Genomic DNA, 27354 nt, shown 5'->3' on the forward strand with positions numbered 1-27354 from the left:
AAACAATTTTTTTCCATGACAATCAGATGTATTTCTATCCGACTCCAAGCCCATACAAATCAATATTGGATTGATTTCGATCGTGTCTGAAACAGAGACAGATTCCAATATCTTAATGACTTAAATCATGTTGGAGAGAGGATTATCGACTTCATATAATATGGGGCAGAGTAATAATGGAATTTAGATTTGATGTATGTATGTTCACTTCAACGTACATGTAAGAATCCAAACTTGTCCTTTCAACTTTCATATACACAATATTCACCAATTTACCTCGACAATGAAGGAAATAGATGTTGGATCCTCAAATGTGGATGGCGAATCAGGTTCACATATGAGAATGTACGAGAACGGTTCTGTTTTGTGGATATAGAATCAATTTTCTCTCTCTTCATTTAATAGATTCTATGTCCACAGATCAAGAGTGTATGAGGACATTCTCGTACGTCAAACTGATCCGTTCATTCAAATGTGCGTCTGGATGAACATAAGTGGAGCGGATCTTTTATCAAAAAAAAAAAACATTGGAGCGGATACAAACTCGTAATAATGACCCACGAAGGGGATCGCCGGGATGTATTTGTGGGTCCCAATCTCCTGTCGAGAATGGCCATCAAAGATGGTGCCACACGTGGAGGGCTTAAGACCGTCCATGAAAGATGCACCCTTTCCAGTTGTCAAGGACTCAAGCTGCACCAGCACCCACGAGGCCACGAAGAACAGAACCTCATCTTCCGCTCCCGGTGTCCCCCTACCTTCTTCATCTTAAGAAACAAAGACAGAAAATTCCAGAAGGAAGACTCTCCAGAATTTACAGAGAAAAGCCAATAACAGAGTCTTCTGTTCTTCCTTCTCTGTTCGAAAATTTTCTTATTTTAGATTCTAGAAATGTCGACAGCAACTATACCTCAGACTGCTGCGGCTCTCTCTTCTTCAATCAAACACATTGGTCGCAACACTGTGCTCTCCCAAAATTTCAGTTTGTTTGCTACTAACACTTCCAACCGTTTCAGGCGCTCCAGAAATCTTACTGTCGCGATGTCTACAGTCTCAGACCCTATCGAAGTCTGCGTCAAGGACTCTGTTACCTCTCCTGGCAAGCTCGGAGACTGTACGGACTCTAATCTGGTTACCCCTTTTTTTACTTTATTTGTTTTGCTATATGGGTTTTTGTGATTTCGATATGTAAATTGAGATTTTGTATTTCCTTTTTTATGGTAACATAGATGGAGAAATTGATATCACCGGCTTTGCTTTTCATTGAGAGTCTGGGAACTGAAATTTCAAATGCTATTACTGAATATTTGTTTTGTTACATTCCTTAGGCGACGAAATGTCTCACTTGGTCATTGAACATGGGTGCATATCGATTAACTGTTTTAGACTAGAATTGGGTGCAATTGTGCAAATTCAACATCGCAGAATACAAATGCAGTTCTTGGATTGTTTGGCTTGGGGTTTTGAGGTAGTCTGGGTATCAGGGAAAGTAATGCGGGATATTAAGTTATTCTCACATTTTGACTATGTCCCTACAATAATATGAATCGTTAACTAGAAACAAAGCAGCATAAAATCTATGTATTAGTGTTGTCTATTGTCGAGGGGGATTTTTTCGCCGAACTTCCTTTCCCTAGTTGATAATCCTTGACAAGATATATCAACAATCATTTTCTTGAGTTCATATCATCATATGTGATCATCAAAATGTGTTCATGTGTAGATGAATTGACTGGTTGATGTAGTTGATGAAAAAGATTTAATGCCACACCACTTCCTCCCATGCACTCTTTCCAGGAAGTTCCCTATGCCTCTTTTCAACGGCTATATTCTAACTGCTCTTTCCCCCTCCCCTATGTATATGTATCTTTTAGTTTGAAGATATAGAGTTGATAACTTTTTTTTTTTTTTTAACTTGTGGATGTGCCATTGTGAGCCCCCGTTGTGAGTTTGAGGTCCTTTTGTAGTGAGTGAGTCCCACACTTGGGTTGAGTGAATCCCTAAGAGACCCAAAATAGTGTTCCTCTTTGACTCTTGTTATCATGTACTCTTTTTTTTTTTTTTTTTGAGTTGCATCAATTTGGTACCAAAGCATGTTCTGATTTTTGTGGCAAGTCTACATGATCAATCTGGGATCAAGAATTACACTTGATGATGGAAAACCTGGCCAACACCGCTCCAGTGCCATTTTAAACTCGAGAACGAGTTTTTTTTTTTTCAAAGCAAGGGAGAATGTGGTCATAGTGATGAATATTTAATGCCACTTTACTTTCTCCTTGCACTTTTTTTGGTTTGAAAAGATACGAGTTGATAATTTATTTTTGGAACTTGTGGGTGTGCCATGGTGAGATCCCATTTTGAGTTTGAGGTCCTCTTGTGGTGAGTGAGCCTCACACTTAGGTTGAGTGGGTCCCCAATAAACTTAGAGTTAAGTGGCCCTCTCTGACCCTTGTTATCGTATACCTTTCTCCATTTCTATCTTATTAGTATTTTCCTTCTTTTTTTTTGAGCTGCATCTTTGGTTCACAAGCCTACTGCTTCTTTTCAATTTCTTGCACAATTAAATTTTCTGGTGCTTTCTTGGTTCCACCAGGTTTTGCAACGTAGCATGTTGGAACTATCCTAGCATGGCAAGTAAAAGCATTCATTTCCATGGAGCTGGATGTTGGACAGTGAAGAAACAATATATAAACAAGCTTAATGTTATTAAATTGAGAATGTTGAGATGGATGAGTGGCTAGAAAAGATAAAATAAGGAATGAACAAATTAGGACTAATTTAGGAGTAGCTCTGATACGTGATAAGTTGAGAGAAAGTTGTTTGAGGTGGTATCGACGTGTGCAATGGAGCCTTGAATGTTCCACTAACAAGGGGTGATATGATTCAGATTAGAGGAACTGGAAGAGTTAGGAGTAGGCCTAAAATGACTCCAAGGGACATGATGAGGAAAAGCATGCATAGCTTAGGACTTGTGACGATTTGTCTTTTAATAGAATTTGATTGGAGAAAGAAGAACCATGTAGCCGATTCCATTAAGTTTGGATAAGGCTGAGTTGAGTTATATTCATGGTTTTAGTTGACCTGGATATTTGATCATGAATTCCGGCTTCTTGTAGCACTTTTGTCTGTGAGATCTTATGCTTCTCATTTGTGTCAAGGCAATTGTACCCCTTCAGTAAACATTACATATTCTTTCCTACTAATCATTTTTCATTTCATTTTCAGGCCCCTTCTGTCAAAGGGTGTTGCTGACTCTTGAAGAAAAGCATCTTGCATATGACTTGAAGTTGGTGGATTTGTCTAACAAGCCAGAATGGTAATTATCAACATGTGTCAAATCAAAGGTGAAAAAGTATACTATTGTATCTATGCAGGCTTCTTGCGGGTTGCACATACTGGGTGTCTTTGCCCTGTGTGGGGCTGATAGGGAGAATTAGATTGTCTGTCTATCTGATGTAGGACCCTCTGGATTAGCTGTGTGTCCAGCATCTTGTCCACATCAACATCATATCTGACTCTTTATTGCATCTCTCCTCTACAAATAATTTTTTCTTACATTTTGTCGGGCCTCTTGATAACATTTTCCTTTGATTTATCAGCAAATTTTTTTCATTCATTCATTTCAAGAGGGAGATAGTCTATGAGTCAACTTATGGGAACAAACATCTGTTAATCAAACTTATACAAGAGCGTCCCTTGTGGATGTTGAATTATACAGGTCTGATTCTAGTGTTAGATTACTCATTTTGTGCCTCTTTTAAACATAAAAAGGGTGAAAGCATGAGCTGTTTTGCCCCATGCAGAGGCCTATTGGAAGTAATTTGTTGTCCAAATAGTATGTCATGGAGAACATACGGACCCAACTTGGGATGCCACCTCATTTGCTATATGTCCAAATCACATTTTCACTGGTTTACCTGTTAAGTGCAATGAACAACTTGGCCTTTACATTGTATATTTTTGTTTCATCCATTTGAACCTTTCTTTACTATCTCTTGCATGTTTTGGTTTCTCCATCTAGGTTCTTAAAATTCAGTACAGAAGGCAAAGTTCCTGTGATCAAACTTGATGAGAAGTGGATCGCTGATTCAGATGTTATTACTCAATCATTGGAAGAGAAATACCCAAATCCTCCATTGGGAATTCCACCTGAAAAGGCTTCAGTGTATGTTCTTAACGTTTATATGAGTGTCCATGTTATGGTTCTACTCATCCTAATGTTACATTGAGAGTACAAAAGTTGTCTACTTGATTTCCCCTGAAATTCTTCTTATTCCACTGCTATTGTAGTCATACTAATGTGTACTTTTTTTAGCTTTCCCCAAATGTACAATTTTTGGGTACCTCCCGCTCCCCTCACCACCCCCCCCCTCTTTTTCTTTTTTTTTGGGGGCGGGGGGACAGGGACGGAGGGGGTGAATGTATGTTTACCTTGCATTAGAAGGCTCTGAACAAATGAATATTTTTGTCCACAATATCAAAGTACCATCATCTAGATTTAAAGAGATTTAACTTCCTGTATCCTCTACTTAGGAAAAATGTTTTACCTGCCTGCTTCATTTTGCCAGTGTATTCTTGGCTTCATTTACGGGTCCAACCCACTCTTACATTTTCATACAGCATCTAGATTCTCATTGCAGTCCACCTCTGGCCAATTATATAAACCATCTTACATTTGCATTGATCAGCTTCTTCCTACCTGGATTGGAGCTATGCTTATCAAGCCATTGTTAACCAAGATCTTTGCCTAGAATCTGATCTATTTTTTGGTTACTCCTTCCCAGTTCAAACTCTCTTCTTACTAGTGTAATGGTTTGTTGCCTCTTGAGCCATTGTTTTTAGCAGTTTATGTTAAAATATTGTATCTGAAACTTGTTCTAGGCTCCTAGGACCTTCCCCAACATGGTTTGCTTTCTTGAGGTTCCATTGTAGAATATCATGTTTTCAAGATCGGATATAGCTTTCCCTTTCGCATATGGGTATTAGATATGCTATTGCAGAGTGCAGTTTTTTTTTAACCTGACCTAATTTTCGTTTTCTATTTAATATATGCTTTAGTTAATTATTATAAAAATACAACTTTATTGAGCTGATTCTTCAATTTAACATGTGGGATTATTATGTTTCCTCTAAATTTTCCCTTAACAATCTCGCTTTCAATAAGTAGCACATTCATTTTTCGAATTCTGAGTTTTAGAACTTATATTCTTTGACAAATAGTTTTAGGATGCTTTATAAATTACAGTTATCTGACATATAGTCAAATTTTGAGACTTGTAATTCCGTGTGTAATATTTTTGTCATCAGCATCTAAACTTGTTCTTTAGATATTACTAGGAACATCTTTGTCTGATGACATTATTTTTCTTGTAGGGGATCAAAGATTTTCTCCACATTTATCGGTTTCCTTAAAAGCAAAGATCCCAATGATGGAACAGAGCAGGCATTGCTCAGCGAGTTAACTTCATTTAATGATTATATCAAAGAAAATGTGAGCGTTAGTTTTTATAAATATTATTCTATTGCTTCTACTTCTAGCTTTTAGATGAGCAAAGAAGTCATAGTAACATTCCAATTCTCTTGAGGCTGTTACATAATAATGTATGCTTGAAAGCAAATCATGTCTTTGAGCAACTCTGTTTTGAAAAGTTTTAAACACTTTAAATAGGATTGTGTTCTGGCTCGCTTTCCCCATCCCCCTCTCAACCACACCTTAACAGGCTATTCTAAGATGTGAATTTGATTTTTTTCTTGGATTTAACTTTTATGCTATAGGCTATCAAAAATATCTTGACTACTACCATATTTTGTCAAGTATTTCCCCCAATGTCAATAACATCTAGGAGACCAGTTTCTCACAGTTTGTTTTCATTCCAGTTCATTGATACTTAACAATTCATATTTTTGGGATGAACATCTCATTCCATTGATTACCAAGATTTGCTTTTAATAAAGCAGCTGCTCTTGCAAGGAGTTTGTTTCTCACCTCCTTTTAATAGGATGAGGGGATGTTCTTGCGCATTTGTTGTCGCTTAAAAGCATGACAAAGAAAACTAGTATATTTTGGAGCTAATGTATCACCTCCTACTCTCATTTCCGCCTTAACAGTTTCTCTACATTTCCTTTTAAAATATATTGATGCGACTTTTTACATATATTGCCTTGCGCTTGCGACTAATGTTCGAGGACATAGTGCATTTGAGAGAAGCTCTAGCAAAAGTTGATTGAAAACACTTTTGTACGATTTTTTAACACACACATAAATATATATATAGAGAGAGAGAGAGAGTGGACGAGCCTTGGTGCAACGGTTAAGTTGCGCTAATGCAACCTGTTTAGTTGTCGGTTCAAAACTTGGAAACAGCCTCACCTGGGAAGCAGGTGTAAGGCTGTGTACATTTGCCCCTCCCAGACTCTGGGGTAGCAGGAGCCTCATGCACTGGGACGCTATATATATGTGTCTCAGGGTGTGTTGAACTAATAACCTCTTAATTGTGAGATGTTGGAGTATTAGTAGTTTTCTATTTCACTTCTTATTTATTATTTTATCTAATCTTTAGCTGAATTTGGCCTGGTTTGCAATCTAGTTTATCCTTAGCTTCTCATAAAGGGCGTAGGCCTCCCCAGAAATTAAGTAATAAGTCAGTTCAGATTTCCTGGATTTTGATGTTGTGGATCAGTAGTGTGCTTGGTGGATTCCAAGTGAGAGCTAAGGTGGATTCCTTTGTGGAATATTGGATTCTCTTCAGGGGTTTGGTAGACTCCTGCCCTGTGCAATCAGTTCTATGTTCTATTAGATCTAGTTTCATATCCCATGTTCTCTGTTCTGCAATCATGTTTGTACTAGTTTCTAGCTGGATTTTTCTTGTTGGTGACTAGTCTATATTATGTGGTTGAAAACGAAATGCTTTAATTATACCGGGAACAATTACTCAAAAGACTTGAGTTTGTACTCATAATTGAAGTATTGCATTTGTGTAGGCCTCCTACCTTAAAGTGTGATCACCAGTATCTATCTGATGAAGAGAATAGCGATACTATGATGCATGGTGATACACTGTAGCAGATTGCTTGGCACTTTATGTTTTCCATTTTTCCTTTTGCTTATTTGTTGCAGGAGTGTAGTAGTCAATATAGTTGTGGAGACCTGTCTCCAGTGATTGTTTTTGAGTCAATTTACGGGTATTTACATCATGGGAAAAGCCGCAATGAATGGCCTGTCATGAGAAGGCCCTGACTTAGGAAACTAGAGGTTTGGTCTTGGGAGACCCATTGTTGGATGTGCACTCTGTGGATTAGCCACATGTCGAATTGGGTTCCCATCTAAACAATATTCCCCATGCTTTATTTTGCTTTTCCCCTTGTATTTTGGATGATTGAGCCAAAACTACCAGAATTGAAAGTTTTATCGGTTTATATCTGCACATAGGAAAATTGGTTGAGCTGAAACTAACAGGCTGACAACTGGTCCATGAAATTTGAGTATCAATAAAACTGCCATGTGGCAGAAATCTGGAATGTCATGAGGGGCTTTTCATGATGGCTATCCAGGGTAGTTTTTTACCTTATATCATTTTGAGCCAAGTTAAATTGGGAAGGCAACCATCAAAAAAAAATTTGGGAAGGTACTGGTCATGTTACTGTTGCGGTACGGTGCATTGATACCCTGTCATTGTGTTTGAAGGGAGTATAGAGTTTTTTTTTTTTCTTTCTAATATTATTTGGATGAGTGAGCTGGCTTGTAGGATTGTTTAAAATATAGAAGGAACAGATTATTATTGCATTTTACTGGTTTAGCAAGTGGTAGGTCTCTCTAACCCTGGTTGATTGAATCAGGAGATCAACTGATACCTATCTGTTCTCTTGCTTTCTCTTCATCATTTATGTTTTTAAGAATTTGAAGAGAGATTGTGGCAATCTTGTTTTGCTTCTCTGCTGTGTCAAAGTGGTCTAGGTAAGATTGCCGATGAGTGTTGGAGATTAATCAATAATGCTTCAGGCAGTATTTGCTAATCCTTGAGCATCCCTGTGCTTGTAGAAATTGGGAGACCTGAGTAATGAATCTGGCTTGTCAGGATTATGTAATCTGTTTCCAAAGTAATTGATTGAACTATACGACTGTCTTGCTCAATCCTGATATACACATTAATTACAACTATAGTAGCTAACCAATGATATTCATGGGCCCTTAAGCTCCATAGTAGCTTCTCCTGCATTATATATTCTCTTTCCTTTTTGGTAGAAATGTTATAAGCTCTTTTGACCAACACTCTTGTACCAATTCAATGTCTTCTCCAATCTTGTTCTTGTGTGGCTTTATAAAATATGGTGGTTTGTCTTTGCAATGAATGGATGTAACAATATCCCTAACTTTTCAGTATGTCTGAATTTCTTTTATTTTCTTGAAGGGACCGTTTATCAATGGAAAAGAGGTCTCTGCTGCAGACTTTTCTCTAGGACCTAAGCTTTACCATTTAGAGATCGCCTTGGGGCACTACAAGAACTGGTCTGTTCCGGACTCACTACCATATGTGAAGTCGTATATGAAGGTATGGTGAAAAGTTTACCTATTCGGTTGATTCTTACCGATCACCATGAAAGTCATATTTTCCCTCATGATTGAAAGTGATTTGGAATAGACAACAGTAGTTTTGCTTTGGTCAATCTGTCCCATGGGCAAACAGAACAAGGAGCCCATCTATTATGCTTGTAACAGGTTAGGTAGTATATGCGCACTCTTTAAAATGGTAACTTGGTGCATGCTTGTGGCTAAGGCATAGGTATTTCTTTGATTGCGTGGACTGCAGAGGAGTTTTCAGCTTTAGACACCATATGCTTTTTGGCTGCTTGTCTTTTAAATTATGTAAAAGATTTGCATTCATCATTTCTAAGCTCATATTTAGGAGGCTAATTCCCTAGTTCAAGTCTTGAGGACAGCCAGCTTTGTGCAAAAATGCCAAAGGTTAGGGCCGACTCCAAACTCAGCCCTCCCAGGACACCGCATAGGCAGACCAGCACTGTGTTAAGGCTCTTTTCTTTTAAGCCTAAGCTCATATCTAAGTGTTGAGGGCCTTGAGGCACGCAATGGGAAAGGTTCCTTTTGTTACTCCTTTCATTTTAATGGTTGAATTTCTGCTCATGTTGTCTATTTGCATTTGTGTCTTCAACATATTGTGGCTCTGTGCCTAACAGTGCACATGTTCTAATGTTCCAGACAATCTTCTCCATGGATTCATTCATAAAAACTCGGGCTCTGCCGGAAGATGTCATTGCTGGATGGCGACCAAAAGTTATGGGTTAAATTCAGTGGAGCTGAAATTATTTTTCCAGGCAATCATTATAGGTCTCCACAGTCAAGTGAAGAACTGTAAAGAGGATTAATTGATTCACTTTTTCATTTTTTCTTTTTCCTTTTAATGTCATAGTGAATTCACTACATCTGTATATCCATCTTCTAATGTAGTTCCAGGGATAATCCTGATCTAATGCAGAAGATTCTATACTGCATGTGTTTCTTGGCAAACTTATGCTGCGTTCGGTATGCACTCTTGGAATGCGTTCTAAGTCGATTATGCATTCCAAGAAATGATGTCAACACAGCCCCAATTCTCAAAAATAGACAAAATGAATTCAGACGTTTTCAAATTAATATTGTATGACCATGATTTAAAGTTGAGATCTTCGGCGGATGGAGTGCCCAAGACCCTTAAAATATTGAGGTTGAGAAGATGAGATGACAAATATACGTTAAATAAATAATGAGTCTAGATGTTCAATATAATGGGTGAAAGATTAAGGCTAGGCTATGTTTTATATATTTCTTAGGGAGAAAAAAACTCTACCTGGTTGGTCCCATGGTCTCATCTCATGAATAGAGGGTGGGCCTGCCCTTGTGAAATACCCACCTCCTGACTCCGGTTGATGTTCTCTTCTCTTCTTTTCTTTTATTTTCTTATTTATTTATTTTTCTTCATCATTGGGACCATGCGATCAGTTAGCGTTTTTGGCTTTTTTCTATTTTTTATAATGTATTCTAAAAGTATATACCAAACGCAGCCTAAGGTTATAGATGTAAAACCAACCTTAATAAGAGCTTTTGTTTTATCTACCCATGTTACGCTTCCGTTTTGAGTTCTGGAATGAAAGAAGTGAGTTTCATCAGATCTGCGCATGGCCAAATCGACGGGTTTTAAACTTGGGATCGTGGGTCGAATCGGCCGAAATCGAAACCATAGAATCAGCCCTTCAAATCTGAAAACCTAGCTATCCAGTACCAAAACACTAGAATTGGCTACCAAAGAATGTGCAGAATCAAGATCAATCAAAACCATTTTTTATCAGAATCGACCAATTCTGGTTTTTGAGGCAATGACTTGATCCTCATGGTAGTGAACCCAAGCCTTGGCCAGGGGCCAGGCCATTAGCTTTTCCCATTCAACTAGGGTTGGCACTGGCTAGCTCCAAACCTGCCCAACCTGCAGTTTCAACTCTCTTGATCATATTAGCTGGATATTCCATCGGCAATCTGCTATGACTGGCGAGGAAGAGTAACATTTGTATCCCCCAACTCGGCCTCGATCGGTCAACTGAGCAGTATCAATCCTCAACTGCATGAGTTGTTCTATATTTAAAGAGAGTTAAAAGCAGGTAAGGACTTTCAGTATCGGTTTCTTGAATTTTTTTAAAAGCCAGTGAGGACTTTCAGTCTCAGTTTCTTGAGTTCTCCCAGGTGTTCATTTCTCGGTTGAACAAGAAGCGAGAAGGTTACTCCCAGAGGACGAGGAGATGGAGTTTGACCTGAGACAATCCTCGAATAAGAGAAAGTAGGGCATGACGGAGTCATCATTGGCTTCACCGTCGGCTTCTATAAAGCATTGAAAAAAAGTCTAGAGCAAGGATTCTGTTGGCACAGCAAGCAGTCCAAGAGAAACAAGATGAATATTAAGAAAAAAAATCTTGTATAACTTCTTTTCAAAATTTCACATAACCTCTACAGAAATTTCAGTTATTTTGGGATTCTTTTTAGCGTCTCCTAACTTCGGGAAGAAAAAAAAATTCCATTGCAGATTTCATAACCTCAATGATCATAAATTGTTCAAATATACTTGTTCTCGAGCACTTAAATCGACATCAAAAGGGCAGAAAATACTAAGCTGAATATTTTGAATTATACTTACCAATGTCAACAATTGAGAATGAAACAAAATTGATTATACTTACAAACCCCAGTAACAACAAAGTTGTGGAGATTGAAGATGTCCTCTGGGTCAAGCAAGCAAATACAGTCCAATCCTTCAAAATTGCCTCGTTTCGAAAGAAATGGTTTCTTGTCAAAGGGCTTCTAAGAGATGTAGCAATCTACAAACAGTTTGTGTGGGTTCATCTTGAGAGGGTGGCACTGGTAAACTGGACGTTTTTCATCGCAAGAACTTCTCAAGAAATTGAGACCCTCCGCATCTTTCCTTGACTTCAAATATTCACAGAAACAACTTTTGTAATTTCTCAGCTGAAAGTGCAGCTCTCTTATTGGTAGGTTCTAAAACAAGTGCATATCTGAAATCTGTAGGGAAAAGAAAATAAAAATCAGCACAACAAATTTAGTAAAAACCAAATGACATCCAAAGGTATCAATCAAGCATCTCATGTGAAAAGCTTTTGCTGATCTAGTGTGGCCCACATCCTGATCCACTTAATGGAGTGGCTCAAACACTAATATTTCCTTCCATGGTCTAGTTACGCCCCCATCCTAGTATTTTATATAACACATTTCACTTTCATCACAATTTGAGAATGAATTGAACTTTCTATATCCCCACTCCTAGGTCCAATATTTTTCTCTTGGCACAGAAAAAAAGATAAAAAGACATCCCCCTCTTCTTCTTCCTCGGCATTCAATTTGAGAATGAATTGAACTTTCTTTATCCCCACTATTAGGTCCGTCAATAGGCACGATAAAAATTGGTAAAGACTACTAAATGCTAGAGAACTAACTGTTAATAGAAACAAAATTTTAAAATAGCATATTTACCTTCAATAGCCTCCTTATAATAACCAAGCATCTCCCGTGCTGTTCCTCTTCGGAAGTAGGCCTTAACATTCTAAACAAAAAGCAAAAAAGAGCTTATCATGTATATGAGCTACTCCTAAATTAGCTCTAATTTGTCCATTCCTAAACTTAGGCATCAAGCACGTTAGTCCCGGGACAATAACGACCAAGCGAAAAGTAAAAGTAAAGCCACACCTCAAAGGCTCAATTCGCCATTTGAGATTGATTAACCAGCTTTGAAACTAAATACTGTTTTCCTTTTTCACATCATAATGCTATTTTGAGCATGCAATCAAATTACGTTCAACCATATCCATGTAGTGCATGGAAATTTGAAATATTCCAGTGCATGATTTTATTCTTGTAGAGAATTTTTATTTCTTTTATTGCATCAACTACCTATGGGAATCAAGCTTATCTTACACCTATTCAGAAAAACTCCAGACTACACTTCACCAGCTCAAAGGAAATACTTTATGGTGCATCTTGCTGAAAATAAGTACACTAATTTATCAGAAAAGACATTTGTTAGTCTTCAATTCTGAGTACATTATGACCCTCCCCAAACCCCCACAGTGGCGGGAGCCTCCTGCACTGCATACACCTAGAAGTGCTTTATAGCTTTTAGGGTTTTCAGTTTTGGATGTTTTTTTTCATACAAGTACAGATTTTGGATAATTTAAGTCTTAGTTGGTTAAAGAAAGCTGTGTTTTTGTTTCTTGGTGCTTTCGGCTCATAGTTTTCCTGGGAGATGAAACCTTACCTTTTTATCAAGACTGATAGCTGTGCTACAATCTGCCTCGGCTTGGAGATAGCTGAATCAACAAACGGGAATCATCATTAAGAAAAAAAAAAATAGAAGAGTTGAAAAGGAAAACAATCGGATGACAGTGATACCTTCCAAGTTCCAGGTATGCTGCAGCCCTGTTACTGTAGTATGTTGCATTCTTTCCACTGAGTTTGATTGCTTCTGTATAGAAGCTGATAGCTTTCTGCCATTGTTTGTCTTTGAAAGCAGCATTACCCTGAATTAATAAAGCATTAAAAGAAGAAACCAATGAGTTCTTCAACCATGAAAAATAAAATAAAACCATTCAATTCCAGAGAACTGAAAACCAAAAAAGCATTAGAGAGAGAAAGAGAGGCGGAACAGGCTGACCTTTTCTTTGGCAATCTCCGCAGATTCTTCCTGGCTGACGGCATTACCAGACAATTTTGACTTTGCAGCTACATCAGACTGTTCCTGAAGAGATGCAAACATAGTCTCTACAGTATCTAGTAAAAACCGATCACCGCCATGCCTTGCTATGAAGGACAATGAGACAGGACACTTGTCATGAAGCCCCAGGGGTACAGAGACCTAAAATTAAATGACAATAGAACAGAACCAAAGCATCGTGAGTATCATTCAAGTGATCAAACTGAACAAACCACCAAAATTGACATACTGATAGTGATAATGCAAGGAGATCCACGAATCTTGTCAATCATAAGAAGAGAATAACCAAGAAAATGTTTACCTGACAGCAGCCGGACATGCTTGCAATACTCAACAGACTATAATTACGGCTCTGGTAATCCTCTGATAGAATCTCCTTCGAACCAAGTTTTGGAGGTGGAGAAGCAACTGTAGGTATCACAAGGATCCCATCATCCTGCATTAAACATAAAACTAATAACCAGGATAGTAACATCAACACAAGGGCAAAAGATTCACTGTGCTTTTTTTTTCTTTTCTTTTTTTCATATCAACTTAGGTAGTTATATGTCTGTTTTCGAAGAAATATACGCAAGCATGTCCATAGTTGAGTAGATAATGTGGAAAAAGAAAAAAAAAGATTTTGCTTCAAAAGTTCCCTACAACTAAAACCCAAAAAGTATATATATTCATAACAAAGGAAGCTGCATTCAAACAATTATATTATGCTAGGAAGACAGCAGATTCAAAGTATCGGAAAATGTCACCAAACTGAAAAGGGGAAAAGAGAAACCACAATCAGGCTGTGCTTCAATACAACAACCCAACATTCCAACAATGAATAAGTATTGGATAAAAATTGAAAAAGTACATACAAAAGTTCTAAGGAAAAACAACAATGCCGATAGAAGAAACAGAGGTTGAGCACGCCACTAGTTTTCCTAGAGCTAGTGGCCCAACCAATAAGGGGGGCTGGGATGGAAGGGGCAGAGGGAACTTTTCCAAGGGGGGAGGAAAGAGGCAGACAGTGCTAGCATGCCCAGCCTAGAGCTAGCTACTCAACCAATAAGGGGGGCTGGGATGGAAGGGGCAGAGGGAACTTTTCCAAGGGTGGAGAAAAGAGGCAGACACAGTAGTGGGCACAGTGCAAGCGTGCCCAGCCTTTTCCTAGGAAGAAAATACCAAAAAAAATGTTAAATTTACAATGAAATTTTGAACACATAAAAGTAAAAACATAATGTATTACCAAATGAAATACATAAGCCAAATAAGTGCTGAGATCATTGCTCACACCACACTTGCAGATCACCCACAGTTCCATTATACCTTGGAAACAGGAAACAATATACACAACAGTATTTGGGTCATCAATCTCATTTTTTCTGTATTTTTTTGTTTAGAGATTCTGGGGAAGCGAGTTAAAGTGAAATTATAGGAAGTGTGGGGAAGTGACGTGCAAGAAAATGAAATATTTCCCAACACCCATGTTTGGTTGTGCCAAGGAAGTACATAAAATAAGTGATTCCTGGCTCTTTTAGAGGTTTAACATGCCCTCTCACCCAAAAATTCCACCATTATTTGGAAGAAAGAGAAAGTGGCTAAGACAATCACTATTCCCAAGACAATAAATTTCTCAGAAAAAAAAAACGTAAAAATGTGAGGAAGTGATTAAAAAGTGAACTTTTCACTCTTTCACACTCTATGGACAACAAATAAAGCCTTTGTTGTATTATGGGATCCCACTGCACATAACTACAAAATAATTACCCAATCTTCCACTGGCAGAAAAACAACTAAATTCCAGTGTTTCTAATCATATAAATTGTTCACCCTTTAGTCATTGAAACTTTTGATTCAACAAATTGTTGCTGATCTTCCAAACTGCATATAATAAATCATTGCCAGATGCAAAAAACAAAGGAACAAATTCACTTGTTTTCTTCTCGTGCAAACCCGACTATAAACAATATACTGCATTTAACAACTTTACCAATTATCATTGCAATACCCTTAAGCTATTATGATACCTTCAATAGAGAGTTGAGAGCCGAGCGCACTTCATTCCTTACTAAATGGCAATGTTCCAACTTTGCATCGGTGGACACTTCCTGTAATTGGGCTGATACAAAAGTATCCAAAACAGGCTTGGTCAAGTTGATCCATTCCCCATGATTGCTTTTGAACTCATGTCTGTGTTACAAACGAAACAATAATTAATGGATCATAGACCCTGCAAATCAGACTGAAATTTTGCAATTCATTACAATTGAAAAGCGAAGAAAATAATCACCAAGTTAGCAAAGGGAGTAAACACATTCTGACTTTAGATACAGTCAAAAGACGATTATTATATCCTCCATGAGGGTAAAAATATGTCATTGAATCTGCAGAAGTCATACTATGTGCCAAAGAAGCATCTAATCATATCTTAAATGTCCTGATATAAATTTCACCCCTGTACGAAATATAGCAAGAGACTTCCAGAACCTTCTTCCCGTTGTTGTTGTTGACTTGTTGTCTTAGTTATGAAGGAAAATTTAGCATCTCTTTCCAAATTGAATGGCCAAGAAAGTAATTGCCAATTTAGCAAAGAAAATTTGCACAGAAGACTCCAGATGCAGCAAAAGAAGATGACTTTTTATTATTAGAACATATTGAAGGTAGAATAGTCAATAGAATGGGAACTAAGCACATTTGTGTACGTTATGTCAGTAAAGGGGCATATATGTAATTTTTCTTTTTGTCTACAAGCGAACGTAGGGGAGAGGTATCAACCTACACTCCCCATCTCTTTCACCGTAACTTTATCTTCCTCTCCCTTCTTTCTCTCTTCTCTCCTTGACTTTTATAACTGCCGCACCATACTACAGGTGCAAACTTTTCTTTACTTCTGGAGTGTACAAATATGTAATAGAATCTGCGAAGTCAAAATGAATGCCAAAAGAATCATCTAAAACATAGTGACAATTTTAAAATAATATGTCACTCAGTGGTGCACAGTCATCACTCCCTCCACCCCCCCCCCCAAAAAAAAAGGTAATATCATCTTAATTACATGTGAGAGCCATACCAGGCAGTCCCCCATCTTGGCATGACGACTTGTCAGTTCTTGTGAATGCATTTGTTTTCTTTATAATCGTGCCACTCATCCATCCAAATCCAGCTACCCTCATTCTCAACATTTTTTGCTTCTTTGATTGACCATCACTATGCTCCACAAAGCATCGCTGATTTAATAGTTGTCATATAGAATTTTCCCACAAAATTACTATTGCAAGCTTCAATCATATGGCACTCTAAAAGTACCCCTCCACTTTATCCATCTCACCATAATTTTATGGGCAATATCTCCACAACCGTCTTGATATGAAGGACTGAAACATGATGGCAAATGGTTGCCCTAGCAGACCCGTATTCACCAATCTTAACAACCCCTTCATTGGTTCTCTTATTGGTGCATAACGCATCCAGAAAATGGCCGTGTAGGGTAATGTATAGTTAGGGTTTGATATCCCCACACAGAATTTTGTGTATTTAAGCTTGGTAATTAGGTATAAGGGATATGATGAAGAGGAATATGACAGTGAGAGTTGATATGGTGAGGATTCAAAGATTATTGAAGAGCATAAGTGGTAACTGATAAGAAGTGATTGGCATGACTAGAAATAAAAGCATAAGATAAAAATAGGAAAGAGAACAACAAAATAAAGAGAGGAGAGAGAAGAGGTTCAACATTGTTTGCAAACAGAGCTTAATAATCATAATAAACACACAGCCCAACCAGCGACAGAAATAAAGGCCTAATTTTCAATACTGAAAATAAAAATACTAAAATAGACACCTTTGAAGCAACTGTGTGGCATTTGCAAGTGATCTTATGGAAGAAATTTTCAGTTCACCATTTCTTTTCTCATTATGAAATTGTTTCAAACTTGGAACTTTAGAATCCAAATAGTCCCCAAGGTTTGCACGCTTCAAAACTTGTCCTGAAATAGCAGTTCAGAAAAGTAGGGTGGCAGTAATTCCACAATACAATAAGAAAGCATTGGGATAGAGAGGTTAATGAAAAACAGGTACAAGTCAAACAGAGTAAGAACATACTTCCAAATAGCTTCTCTGTGGATCTAATCACCACCTGAGTAACCCGGTCCACAGGAACCTTTGATAGCTGAAAACAATCATCAGCTATTATAATATTCCTGGGCATACGTTTATCTGCATATGGAAGTTGCAGCAGCACATGACTGACACGGCGCAAGACACTAGGGTCCCTAGCAAACCATCCTGATTAAAGAATGATAAATATCAGAGGAAGTACAATACATGGAATAACAAAGGCATTTCGACATGAAATTAGAATTGCATCTGTACAGATATGGTATGCACAGAATAGATTTATTACTTGTCAAGCTATCCCATCAAAAAGCAATAGATCAGAGATAAAAGCAATATAGAATGTTACAATCTATAAATCAGAACAACCTAATATTTCAACAGACCTTCTTTCATCCCATATTTCCATCAACTGGAATTTGAACTAGTATAAAATTTACTTCTACGGGTGATCTTTTTCTTCATAGCAGGATCACTTATGAATCGTATGAACGTAAATCATTTTTTTGGTAAACGCACATAATTATTCAAAGAAAATAGATAAAAAGGGCGTGAATTTAAAAAATAAATAAATAAAAAATAAAATGAAGGGACCTATAAGAGTAATTTTAGTATAAAGGACACAAGCATTTATATGAGTTTAGATGAGCCCTAATGTAGAGCAAGCTCATTTACTAAACTCGACTAAGCTGAGCCTGACCAAAGCATGACTTCAGTAGCTCAGCTTGTTGTTAACATCGCCTGTCAACATACCATTGGTGCAATCAATAAATAATGAATATGGCTCATCCTGACTGTCTCATTATATATGATGCTTACAATATTAATAATTACATAAGTTCAAATGCATTTATATATCTTCTTAGATAAGTAAGAAATTTCAACCAAACATTCAGCTCTGTTTCATGTGAAAGTAAATATTAAGCAATTTTTTCACTCTTAGCAGACACAAGATTTTCATTTTTAAAATTTGTCATCATATTCAGGATCACGGAAGAGCCAACATGTCTCCAGATCAAGTCCACTGCAAAGGATCCTACCCATACATACCGACAGTGTCAAAACTTGGGGCAACTGGAATGATTCCAATGTGAGAAACAGCACCATGAGATGGTTTGAAGCCTATTATTCCACAAAAACCTGCAGGTACTCTCACACCTCCAACAGTATCCGTACCTATCAAACATTTTAACTCATGAGTAAGCACATCCAAAAGTTACATAACATCAGGAACAGATTTGATATATCAGTATATAATTACCTCAACTCATCAGAAAAATACAATCATCTCCAGAAGAGAAAAGAAACTAAACAGAATTTGTTTCAATCTTAGGTTCTGACATTAAATTATCCATCCCAAAAGCAGGTGGTCACAATACTTCAACTATCTGGCATATTTTCTGACAAATATTGCTAATGTTCTACTACCAAACGTTTACGAGAATTTCCACCAATTAAAAGAAGGGGTGAAGGGGAAAAAGTGTTGGAATATTTTAGAGGAATGCCATTTACATTAGACCATCTAAGGTTCTTTTTTTTTTTTTTTTTTTTTTGGTAATACTAATTGTAAGTCCTTACTACCTCACATAAAGAAAGAAAAAGTCAAACAAATAAACAGCTCCAAAAGAAAACATGGCAACGAACATAACTTATTAGTGCGACTTTTGGAAGGGGTGTAGAGAGGAGAAACAATATGGACAACAACCATCAGAAACAGGTAGGAGAACATAATGATTCAATTACATACAGGACCACTTATCTGTGGCTTCCCATGCATATGGTAAAACCGATGAGAATTCAAATGGAAAATATATATATATATATGTTAGAAGCTCACCGAGAGAAAAGTCAACTAGTTTAGCAGCAACAGCTACGGCAGATCCACTGGAAGACCCACCTGGTACTCGCGCAGGAGCTATAGGATTGGTTGGAGTACCATAATGTTTGTTTTCTCCATTGACACTGGAAAAAATAATAATGTTATCATGATACCAATAATATAAATCAGAACAAAACAATGACACACATACAGACTCATTAAGAAAACTGAAGCAGTAGATAGACAGATTGACAGCTAATCACTGACAAGTGGTGTGTTCAAAGAAAGATCTTTCAGAGTAAGTCCATAATAGAGTTCAATGCTAATGAACAACAATCACTATCTCTGTGGTAAAACAGCTCAAAAACCACAAAAAAACTACTACAGAATAAAACTACTACTACAGCTAAATCAACAAACACAATATATGAAATGTAAGACTCAAAAGAGAAAATGACTTATGTTCTAACCTATAAGCCATTTCATCCACAACAGTTTTCCCAACACAAGTGGCCCCTCCTTCAATGACTGCTGAAACCACAGGAGATGTTCGAGTAGCAGCCTCATGTGTCCTGATCCACTCTGGATTGCCAAGCCCAGTAATACATCCATTGATATCAAATCTGGAAATCATGACAAAAGAAATCAAGATTTTCACCACGTTGATGAGATGGCAAAAGTTTTTGAGACAAAGTGCCTAAGTGTTATGATAACCAGTAACCATCAAGGTATTACTAGATGGAAAGTCTTACGACACTATTAAATTCAAGTTTCAAGACTCATTACAGATCAACTAAAAAATAATTGCAATAAAAAATTTTGTAGATAAGACCTCTCGTGTAAACTGATCAAATAGGTAAAACAAACTGTAGCAACCATGCGTGGATATCTACCTTTCTGTTTAAAAAATATTCTTACAAGTTTCTCCTCCTATGCACAAGGATCACAAAAACCACAAAAACAACAGAAGTTCCCAAATTCTAATCAGGACTTGAAACTTGAGATGACAAGGATGAGTGAATGTCACCCAACTATAGCTAGATGTTGCTGCAATTTTTATTTTAAAATAAATAAATAGAAAAATAAGAGAAACATTGATAGTCATTTGGCAAATAAAACCCAAGATACTAAGTTGGGAGAGGTAGGAAAAGAAATCTAAAACTTCCAAGCAGGAAATGAAATCAGAATTGAAGAACAATAACAAAATATGGAAAATACGGTTAGGAAAAGAAAGAAGTCAAGTCAAATAATGAAGACAGTCAGCTGGAATAGCACAGCCAGTAATAGGCTGGTTGTTCACCATGTTGGCTTGCTCTCACAGCCAAATATCAGTTGGCTGGTTGTTCACTGGGGAATTCTGGACCTCTGGAGTTAGAAGAGGGGCAGAAAGTGATTGCTGACCCTTGCCTACTGGTAGCCTACTGGACTTGAGTATTTAGGATGAAGGGAAGGACTCCAATCCTACCAAAGGCAAGGCAAGATACATAGAAAATTTAACAAGCACTTGAGGAATATTATGGATGAGAACAAATAGAAGAAGAGACTTAGGATTAAAATATAGGAAGAGTTAGTAATCAATAAGTTTTAGAAATCGAGAACATTTGGGATCGCCATAGGCAGCCATGTGACCACATTAAAGATCTCCCTGAATCAAATTACAAATCACAGTTTTGTGTTGCGTCATTGCCCCAAACTAACCCAAATAAATAAATGATCCCAATATAAGTTTGTTCCTTACATCACATCAGGCACTGATCCCCTCGAAGGGTCCTACGACAGAGTGCAATCAATTAGCCTTAACCCTCTTCATCTTGGACTTCTATATACAGTTACAATATTTTTCCAACCAGCACAAAGCAACTTCATTGGGATTTACTGAGGGCTGGGTTCGTTTATCTCAATTACATAGACTCAAAAGTCTCACTCAATGTATAACATGGTTACTTGTGGAAAGAAGCTTCCCTGCAGTCATTATTTGATCGGAGCAGCCATCTGGTGTACTACAGAGATTTTATCAAATCCTTCAGGCATATGCATTAATTGACTTCATTCGTGAACACCTAAGTAATATGAAGCCCAATATGTCTAATTTTGCAGAAGATGAATTGGCCAAAGTGTCAAAAAAGGTTTATTGTTTTAATTCGATTTTATATCTCGGTTTTAATTCGGTTATAAAAACGATGCCACTTTTGAACCATGACTGTGATGGACCAAACGCCATAATGGGCTCAAGTTATGGGCCTTATGGCCATTGCTAACTCCAAAATTATCTTAGCTTGTAAATATGTGATGATAACTTATAAAAAACACTTGCCAAATAAAAAAAAAAAGAGCCTGCACTTGAATGATAAGAGCAATTCAGTTCAGTTTCGGTTCGAACCGATGATTCTCACACCCTAAACCGAAACCGAGCCAAACCGGATAGCATACTCACATATTCAAACCGAATTTGAACCGAATAAATTCGGTTCGTTTCAGTGCGGTTAATTTGGCTCGGTTTCGGTTTCGGTTTCGGTTTCGGTTTCGATTTGAAATTAACACCCTTAGTGGTACCAAACTAGGGTGCTTCTTCCAGCTTCTCTTACGGCTGTAGTGGGAGCTTTATTCTCTCTTTTCTCTTATTTAACAAATTCCATAACTATTGATTGATTGAAGAGTGAGAGAAAAAAGGGAGGGAAGGAATAAAAACGGAATGAATAAAACTCACCGAGAATTCCAAAGGCACGGTAACGGAAGAGAAGATGAAAGAAAATGCTTGTTACAAAATCAATAATACTAAGGCCCTCTTTGGTATCATTTTTCTTTTTGATTTTTACCTATTTAACAAAAATCATTAATGAAAACTATTTTTTATCAAAACATAAAAATGGTTTGGTAACTACTTGACAAAAATGGTTTTTTGTGAGAAATAAGTTTGGTATCCCTATGTGCAAAACGGTTTTTAGAAGAAATGGGTGAAGAGATGTTCCCTTCACCCATCTCCCTTGTAACTCTTTGTCTCCACTCTCTCTGTACTACTCGCTGCAACTCCTTCCCCTCTAATTCTCTTTCTACCTTCTCCCTCCACTTTCTTCTTAGTTGTCATGGTCAGACTGAGAATGTAAAATGCTTGAGACGATCTGCTGACTCCTAAGAACAATGATTGTTTGCTTAGAAAACTACTTTACCCCCTCCATATATGGACTTCAAGTACGTGCTCATTAAAGTTCAGCGCAAAAATGGCTAAAAATCCATTTTGACCAAAACACATAAATAACTCTCGATCTCTTTTTGGCTTTTGTGTTCTATCATTTTTTTTTTAAAATAGAAACAAGCTCCATAAATGATAACAAATGCAACAAAAATCGTTTTTATGAACAAAAATAAAAAATAAAAATGACACCAAAGAGGGCCTAAGACTCGATGATAATGAATGAATAATTCAGGTAAAACCTAATCATAGTTGTGAAAGAGATATCAAAGTACATCTCAACATCAAAATAATTTCAATGCTCTAACGAGGATAATATAAGACGCAAGGAAGTTCAAAGATATCAGAACACTTAGTACACACCAGCCAGCAATGTCCAACTTAAAGGAGGAGCAATGACCCCATAGTTTGCACCCATGACTATTCAGCTGCTATTAAACATTTAGAAGACCATCCTAATGACGTTTCTTGAATTCTTTCGCAATAACTTCAATTTGAGTAACAACCCTGGTCAATATATACAGTACAATTTTTTTAAGACGATAGATTCACAGAGTCAGTCAGTCAGATGACGCATAGATTTATTCCTGATTCAGAGAAGTATAGGATGAAAAAATAAATAATTATATGGATACGGGTTTGAATGTCGGAAATTTTTTAGCCCCCAAGTCAACTTCATACATTGTCCTCTCCCAGCCACTGAACCATCCAGATAAGTAGAATTGATTCTCCAACTAAACACCGTACACACACTCGTATTGAAAAACCTAATCGAACCCGAAACCCAACTCAACACGTAAAGTACTAATATACGAAAACAGGAAAAAAACAATTAGAGGAAGCAGAGTTCATATACTAACACATCTGCGGCGGCGAAGGAGAGACCGGTCAAGGGGTGAGGAGCTTTGGGGGGTGCAGGCTGAGGAGGAGGCAGAAGCTGAAACCTCTCGACGAAAGCACCGAAATCTTCTTTGACGACTTTCTTCAATTTCCTGGTCATGAGTATGATTCCTGCCAAACCCAATCCCAGCAAAACCCATAGGTTGGCAGAGGACGACGCCATGGCTTATCACTTTCACTCGTTTCTTTATTCGTCTCTTTCCTTATTACCTTTCTTTTAATCTCTTTGCTTATCTATTCTGCTCCGCTCCGTGGTGAGGCTCAACTCTGGATTAGATTTGAAACACAGTACGGAGCTACAGATTCAGGGAGTAAACACCTCAAAACCTAGAAGAGCCAGAGCTGGTGGGGGTTGGGGAGCGAGGAGCTTATATAGTGTTCATGATCTCATGGATTCTGAGCCGTCAGATTAAATTATGACACATACGTGAGGTATAAAAATTCAAGGACCTTTAGTTCCCATGTATATCTCTATACCTGTACAAAGGTTCATAGTGTATGTAATTTTCCACTTCTTTCTAGAGAGGTGGAATCTTCTGTATATATAAAGATTCAACATCTATATCATTTATTGTCGTTATAAGGGTGAACAAGGGTATACGAATATGAAAGCAAATAAGACGGGTATTAAATCCTCACATGTATGTCTAGGTGAATGGACATGAGACGGATCCAAATAAAGGTTTTTTCTTTTTTTAAGTAGGGAATGAAGGCTGTTTTTTAATTTCAATACATAATCACTAGGTCATAATGGAACAATCGTCTTTGTTTTTTTTTTTCTTTTGAAAAAATGAGTCAATTTTTTTTTCGTAGAAAAGCAATAGAGCATTCTAACTGCTTAACTGTTTCTGTAACCTAATAATAAGAGTGTCAATCCCACTATTCTGAGTAATCAATTCAATCCTAAGATTAGTAGATCCATCTCATTTATTAAACAGTTCCAAAATTATTATCTAATTCCAGATAATTATGCGAGGGTCCAATTCCAAAGTATACAAATTACATCCCAAGCATATAAATAATTAAGAAGATAAGAACAATGCCCGCTTGCATGTCTCTACACCCATACATAGGTGGGAGTAAAAAGACCATGCTGGCCCCAACCAAATACTTTGAAAAAAAAAATTATTTTTATAAATTAAAACTATTGAGTATTAATTATGATTAGACATACATTTCAATGAAATTAGGTGGGTTCAGCCGCGTGTATAAATTAGTTCGATTTCTTACCAAAAAACAAAAGAATGGTTCAATGATGGAGAGAACAAAAAAAAATATGCAATTTTATGCAAATTAAAACATAATTAACCAAATATATGGGAAAAAACAAAGTAATAAAGTATATATAGATAAAACAATATGCCAAATTTATTTGTCCATTACAACTGATAGTTTTTATAGTCGCAATGTATGAATGAGCAATCCTTGTTTCTCCCAATCTATTCCGAATAATACATCCCAATTCCCCCTTTACTTTCAATCAAAGAAGCATCAATATTGAACCCTAGCAATTAGATTCAGCCTTATTTACAACATTGCGGAAGGGATAGATGACCTAGAAGTGGAATCCAATTGCAAAGAGGTAATATCACTAATCTTCCTAGTCATCTCACCCCCCCCCCCTCCCGGGAAGGATTTTCATGTAACTTCGTATATCAAACATCTTATGACCTTTTTTCAAAGTTAATCATTCCATTATATTCTAGAGGAGATTAGGAGATTAACAATGTGGCTCACTCCCTAGCTAAGAAGGCATTGTCTTATGAGTGTGAGACAAGTTGTCTACTTCCACTATGTGACTATCTAATGTTTGTCATGTAGATAATTCATGTTACAAATACAAATCATTCAAAAAGAAATGAAATTCTCAATTAATTTTAGAAATCCTATAGGATTACATCTACATCGCTAACTATCATTTTGGTTGGTAATGCATTGCTAACTATATTGACAAGTGGCATATATATTTGTTTGTCATACCTTGACGGAAGCAACATCATCCTCCAATTTATTTTGTCTCACTCCAAACACCACCACCACCACCACCACCCACCCCCAAAAAAAAAAAGAGCTTAAAGTGGCAAATCATGATACCATGAGAAATCATTTTGTCCAACCATTTTTACTGCTAGTAGGTAACATTGCAAATTTTTTGTAGATAAAACACAACAAATGATCATTACAATATATGATAAGAATATATGTGATGTTAAAAAACTTGTTGAACATAATTTGTAGGCATGCCTCTACCAAAATAAATAGAAGAGAAAATTGCATTGCCACCCCCTGAACTTCGGTCCTTATTCAACGCCACCCCCTGGATTTTTCGAAACGTCAAAGCCACCCCCTAAAAATTCAAAAAATTCCAAATCGGTCCCTGCCGTTAGCCGACCGTGAGAAATGAATGAAAACCGGTTAGTTTTTTTCTAATATACCCAAAATACCCCCACCTATTGTGAGAGGACAATATTGCCCTCTCCTTTATTTCTATCTCCTAAACCCATACCCATCTCACATCTCTCATCTCTCATCTCTCCTCTCACTCACTCGACCGGACAAGAAGAAGAAGAAGACGAAGACCCACCTGCAACTCGATTCTCCCCTCCTCCGGCGTGCGATTCTCTCCTCCGGGGAGAAGAAACCAGCGCTGAACTGACCCAACCCAGATCATCCGCTCCACACAGCCGAGATTTTAGTGCGGCAGCCTTGAGATGAGCAGTGAGACGAACCAGAAAGAGACGGAGGCGGAGGCGGAGGCTGTGGAGCAGAACTCAGGCATGCCTGCTCCGGCTATGGATAGTGCAGCGATTACGAACCTGCGTTATGTGTTCCACCGAGTCCAACTAGCAGCCGAGAGATCAGGGCGGAAGGCGGATCAGATCAGAGTGGTGGCTGCCAGCAAGACCAAACCTGTTTCTCTCATGCGCCAAGTCTACGACGCTGGTCATTGCTGCTTCGGCGAAAACTATGTCCAGGAGATCGTCGAAAAAGCACCACAGGTCGTCACTCTTCGATCTTTATATTCTCTTCCATATTATCTCTTTTAGACCCTAATCTATAGAAATTTTGTTGAATTTTGGACTTTGGATTGAACTTCAACTGCGATTCACTTTGATTACTCAATTGATTAATTAGTATTCTAATGTGATAAGGAAAAAAATTGATTGCGGAAAATTTTCTTTATGTGCAGCTTCCAGATGATATCGAATGGCGTTTCATCGGGCACTTGCAGCTGCGATTCACTTTGATTACTCTGCCAGAATTGAGATCAGCCTTCTGCAGATTCCCGGAACGCAATTCGGACGCCGGAGGGGGGAGGGCTTTGCACGCCGGAGGGAATAGAATCGGACGCCGGAGGGAAGAGAATCGAGTTGCAAGGGGTGTCGTCGTCTTCTTCTTCTTGTCCGGCCGAGTGAGTGAGAGGAGTGAGATGAGAGATGAGAGATGGGAGATGGAGATGGGAGATGGGATATGGGTTTAGGAGATGGAAATAAAGGAGAGGGCAATATTGTCCTCTCACAATAGGTGGGGGTATTTTGGGTATATTAGAAAAAAACTAACCGGTTTTCATTCATTTCTCACGGTCGGCTAACGGCAGGGACCGATTTGGAATTTTTTGAATTTTTAGGGGGTGGCTTTGACGTTACGAAAAATCCAGGGGGTGGCGTTGAATAAGGACCGAAGTTCAGGGGGTGGCAATGCAATTTTCTCTAAATAGAAACATGCATTGTGACAAATATTTAGGGTTATTATAAAGCTTTAACTCATCATACTTTTTGTCAGTGCAAAACAATATTCATTTTATTTGGAATACATTAATTGATATCATTTTGAAACTTCTTCTACACCCCCACCCCCCCTTTTTCCAAAAAGAAACCTATATGTCATTGGAAAATCATATGAAGCATTCCTTGACATGTCTAGATACAAAGTCAATTTTTATTTAGGGAGACATGATTGACAGACAATTGTGAGGTTATTTGCTCTAGCAAAATATACATGACAATAATGCAAAACAATATTCATTTTATTTGGAATACATTAATTGATATCATTTTGAAACTTCTTCTACACCCCCCCCCCTTTTT

General features: G+C 37.6%; 2 protein-coding genes across 2 annotated transcripts; one reads left to right on the top strand and one right to left on the bottom strand.

The window, feature by feature from the left end:
* The first annotated feature begins 703 nt into the window (after positions 1–703).
* LOC122078463 (glutathione S-transferase DHAR3, chloroplastic-like) lies at positions 704–9507 on the top strand. Its single transcript, XM_042644444.1, has 6 exons — positions 704–1114; positions 3226–3316; positions 4022–4165; positions 5374–5491; positions 8409–8549; positions 9215–9507. Exons 1-6 carry the CDS (start codon positions 892–894, stop codon positions 9299–9301), a joined length of 804 nt encoding a protein of 267 aa, XP_042500378.1. The 5' UTR covers positions 704–891; the 3' UTR covers positions 9302–9507.
* Positions 9508–11037: 1530 nt separating this feature from the next.
* LOC122079836 (outer envelope protein 64, chloroplastic) lies at positions 11038–23616 on the bottom strand. The gene is made up of 13 exons (XM_042646585.1): positions 23227–23616; positions 19647–19799; positions 19195–19319; positions 18408–18533; positions 17346–17528; positions 17086–17230; positions 15272–15434; positions 13567–13701; positions 13206–13406; positions 12944–13071; positions 12810–12861; positions 12029–12098; positions 11038–11560 (listed from the first exon to the last, which is right to left on the bottom strand). Exons 1-13 carry the CDS (start codon positions 23427–23429, stop codon positions 11478–11480), a joined length of 1767 nt encoding a protein of 588 aa, XP_042502519.1. The 5' UTR covers positions 23430–23616; the 3' UTR covers positions 11038–11477.
* Positions 23617–27354: the final 3738 nt, after the last annotated feature.

The sequence above is a fragment of the Macadamia integrifolia genome, chromosome 5 (assembly GCF_013358625.1).
Source record: "Macadamia integrifolia cultivar HAES 741 chromosome 5, SCU_Mint_v3, whole genome shotgun sequence".
Classification (NCBI taxonomy): Eukaryota; Viridiplantae; Streptophyta; class Magnoliopsida; order Proteales; family Proteaceae; genus Macadamia; species Macadamia integrifolia.

Excerpts from the sequence above, each read along its gene's own strand:
- LOC122078463 (XM_042644444.1), top strand. The coding sequence starts at position 892 with ATGTCGACAGCAACTATACCTCAGACTGCTGCGGCTCTCTCTTCTTCA. Across the intron at positions 3,317-4,021 it reads TTGTCTAACAAGCCAGAATG|GTTCTTAAAATTCAGTACAG; the intron begins GTAATTATCAAC and ends TTCTCCATCTAG. Across the intron at positions 5,492-8,408 it reads ATGATTATATCAAAGAAAAT|GGACCGTTTATCAATGGAAA; the intron begins GTGAGCGTTAGT and ends ATTTTCTTGAAG.
- LOC122079836 (XM_042646585.1), bottom strand. The coding sequence starts at position 23,429 with ATGGCGTCGTCCTCTGCCAACCTATGGGTTTTGCTGGGATTGGGTTTG. Across the intron at positions 13,407-13,566 it reads GCATGTCCGGCTGCTGTCAG|GTCTCTGTACCCCTGGGGCT; the intron begins GTAAACATTTTC and ends ATTTAATTTTAG. Across the intron at positions 11,561-12,028 it reads TTATAAGGAGGCTATTGAAG|ATTTCAGATATGCACTTGTT; the intron begins GTAAATATGCTA and ends TTTTCCCTACAG.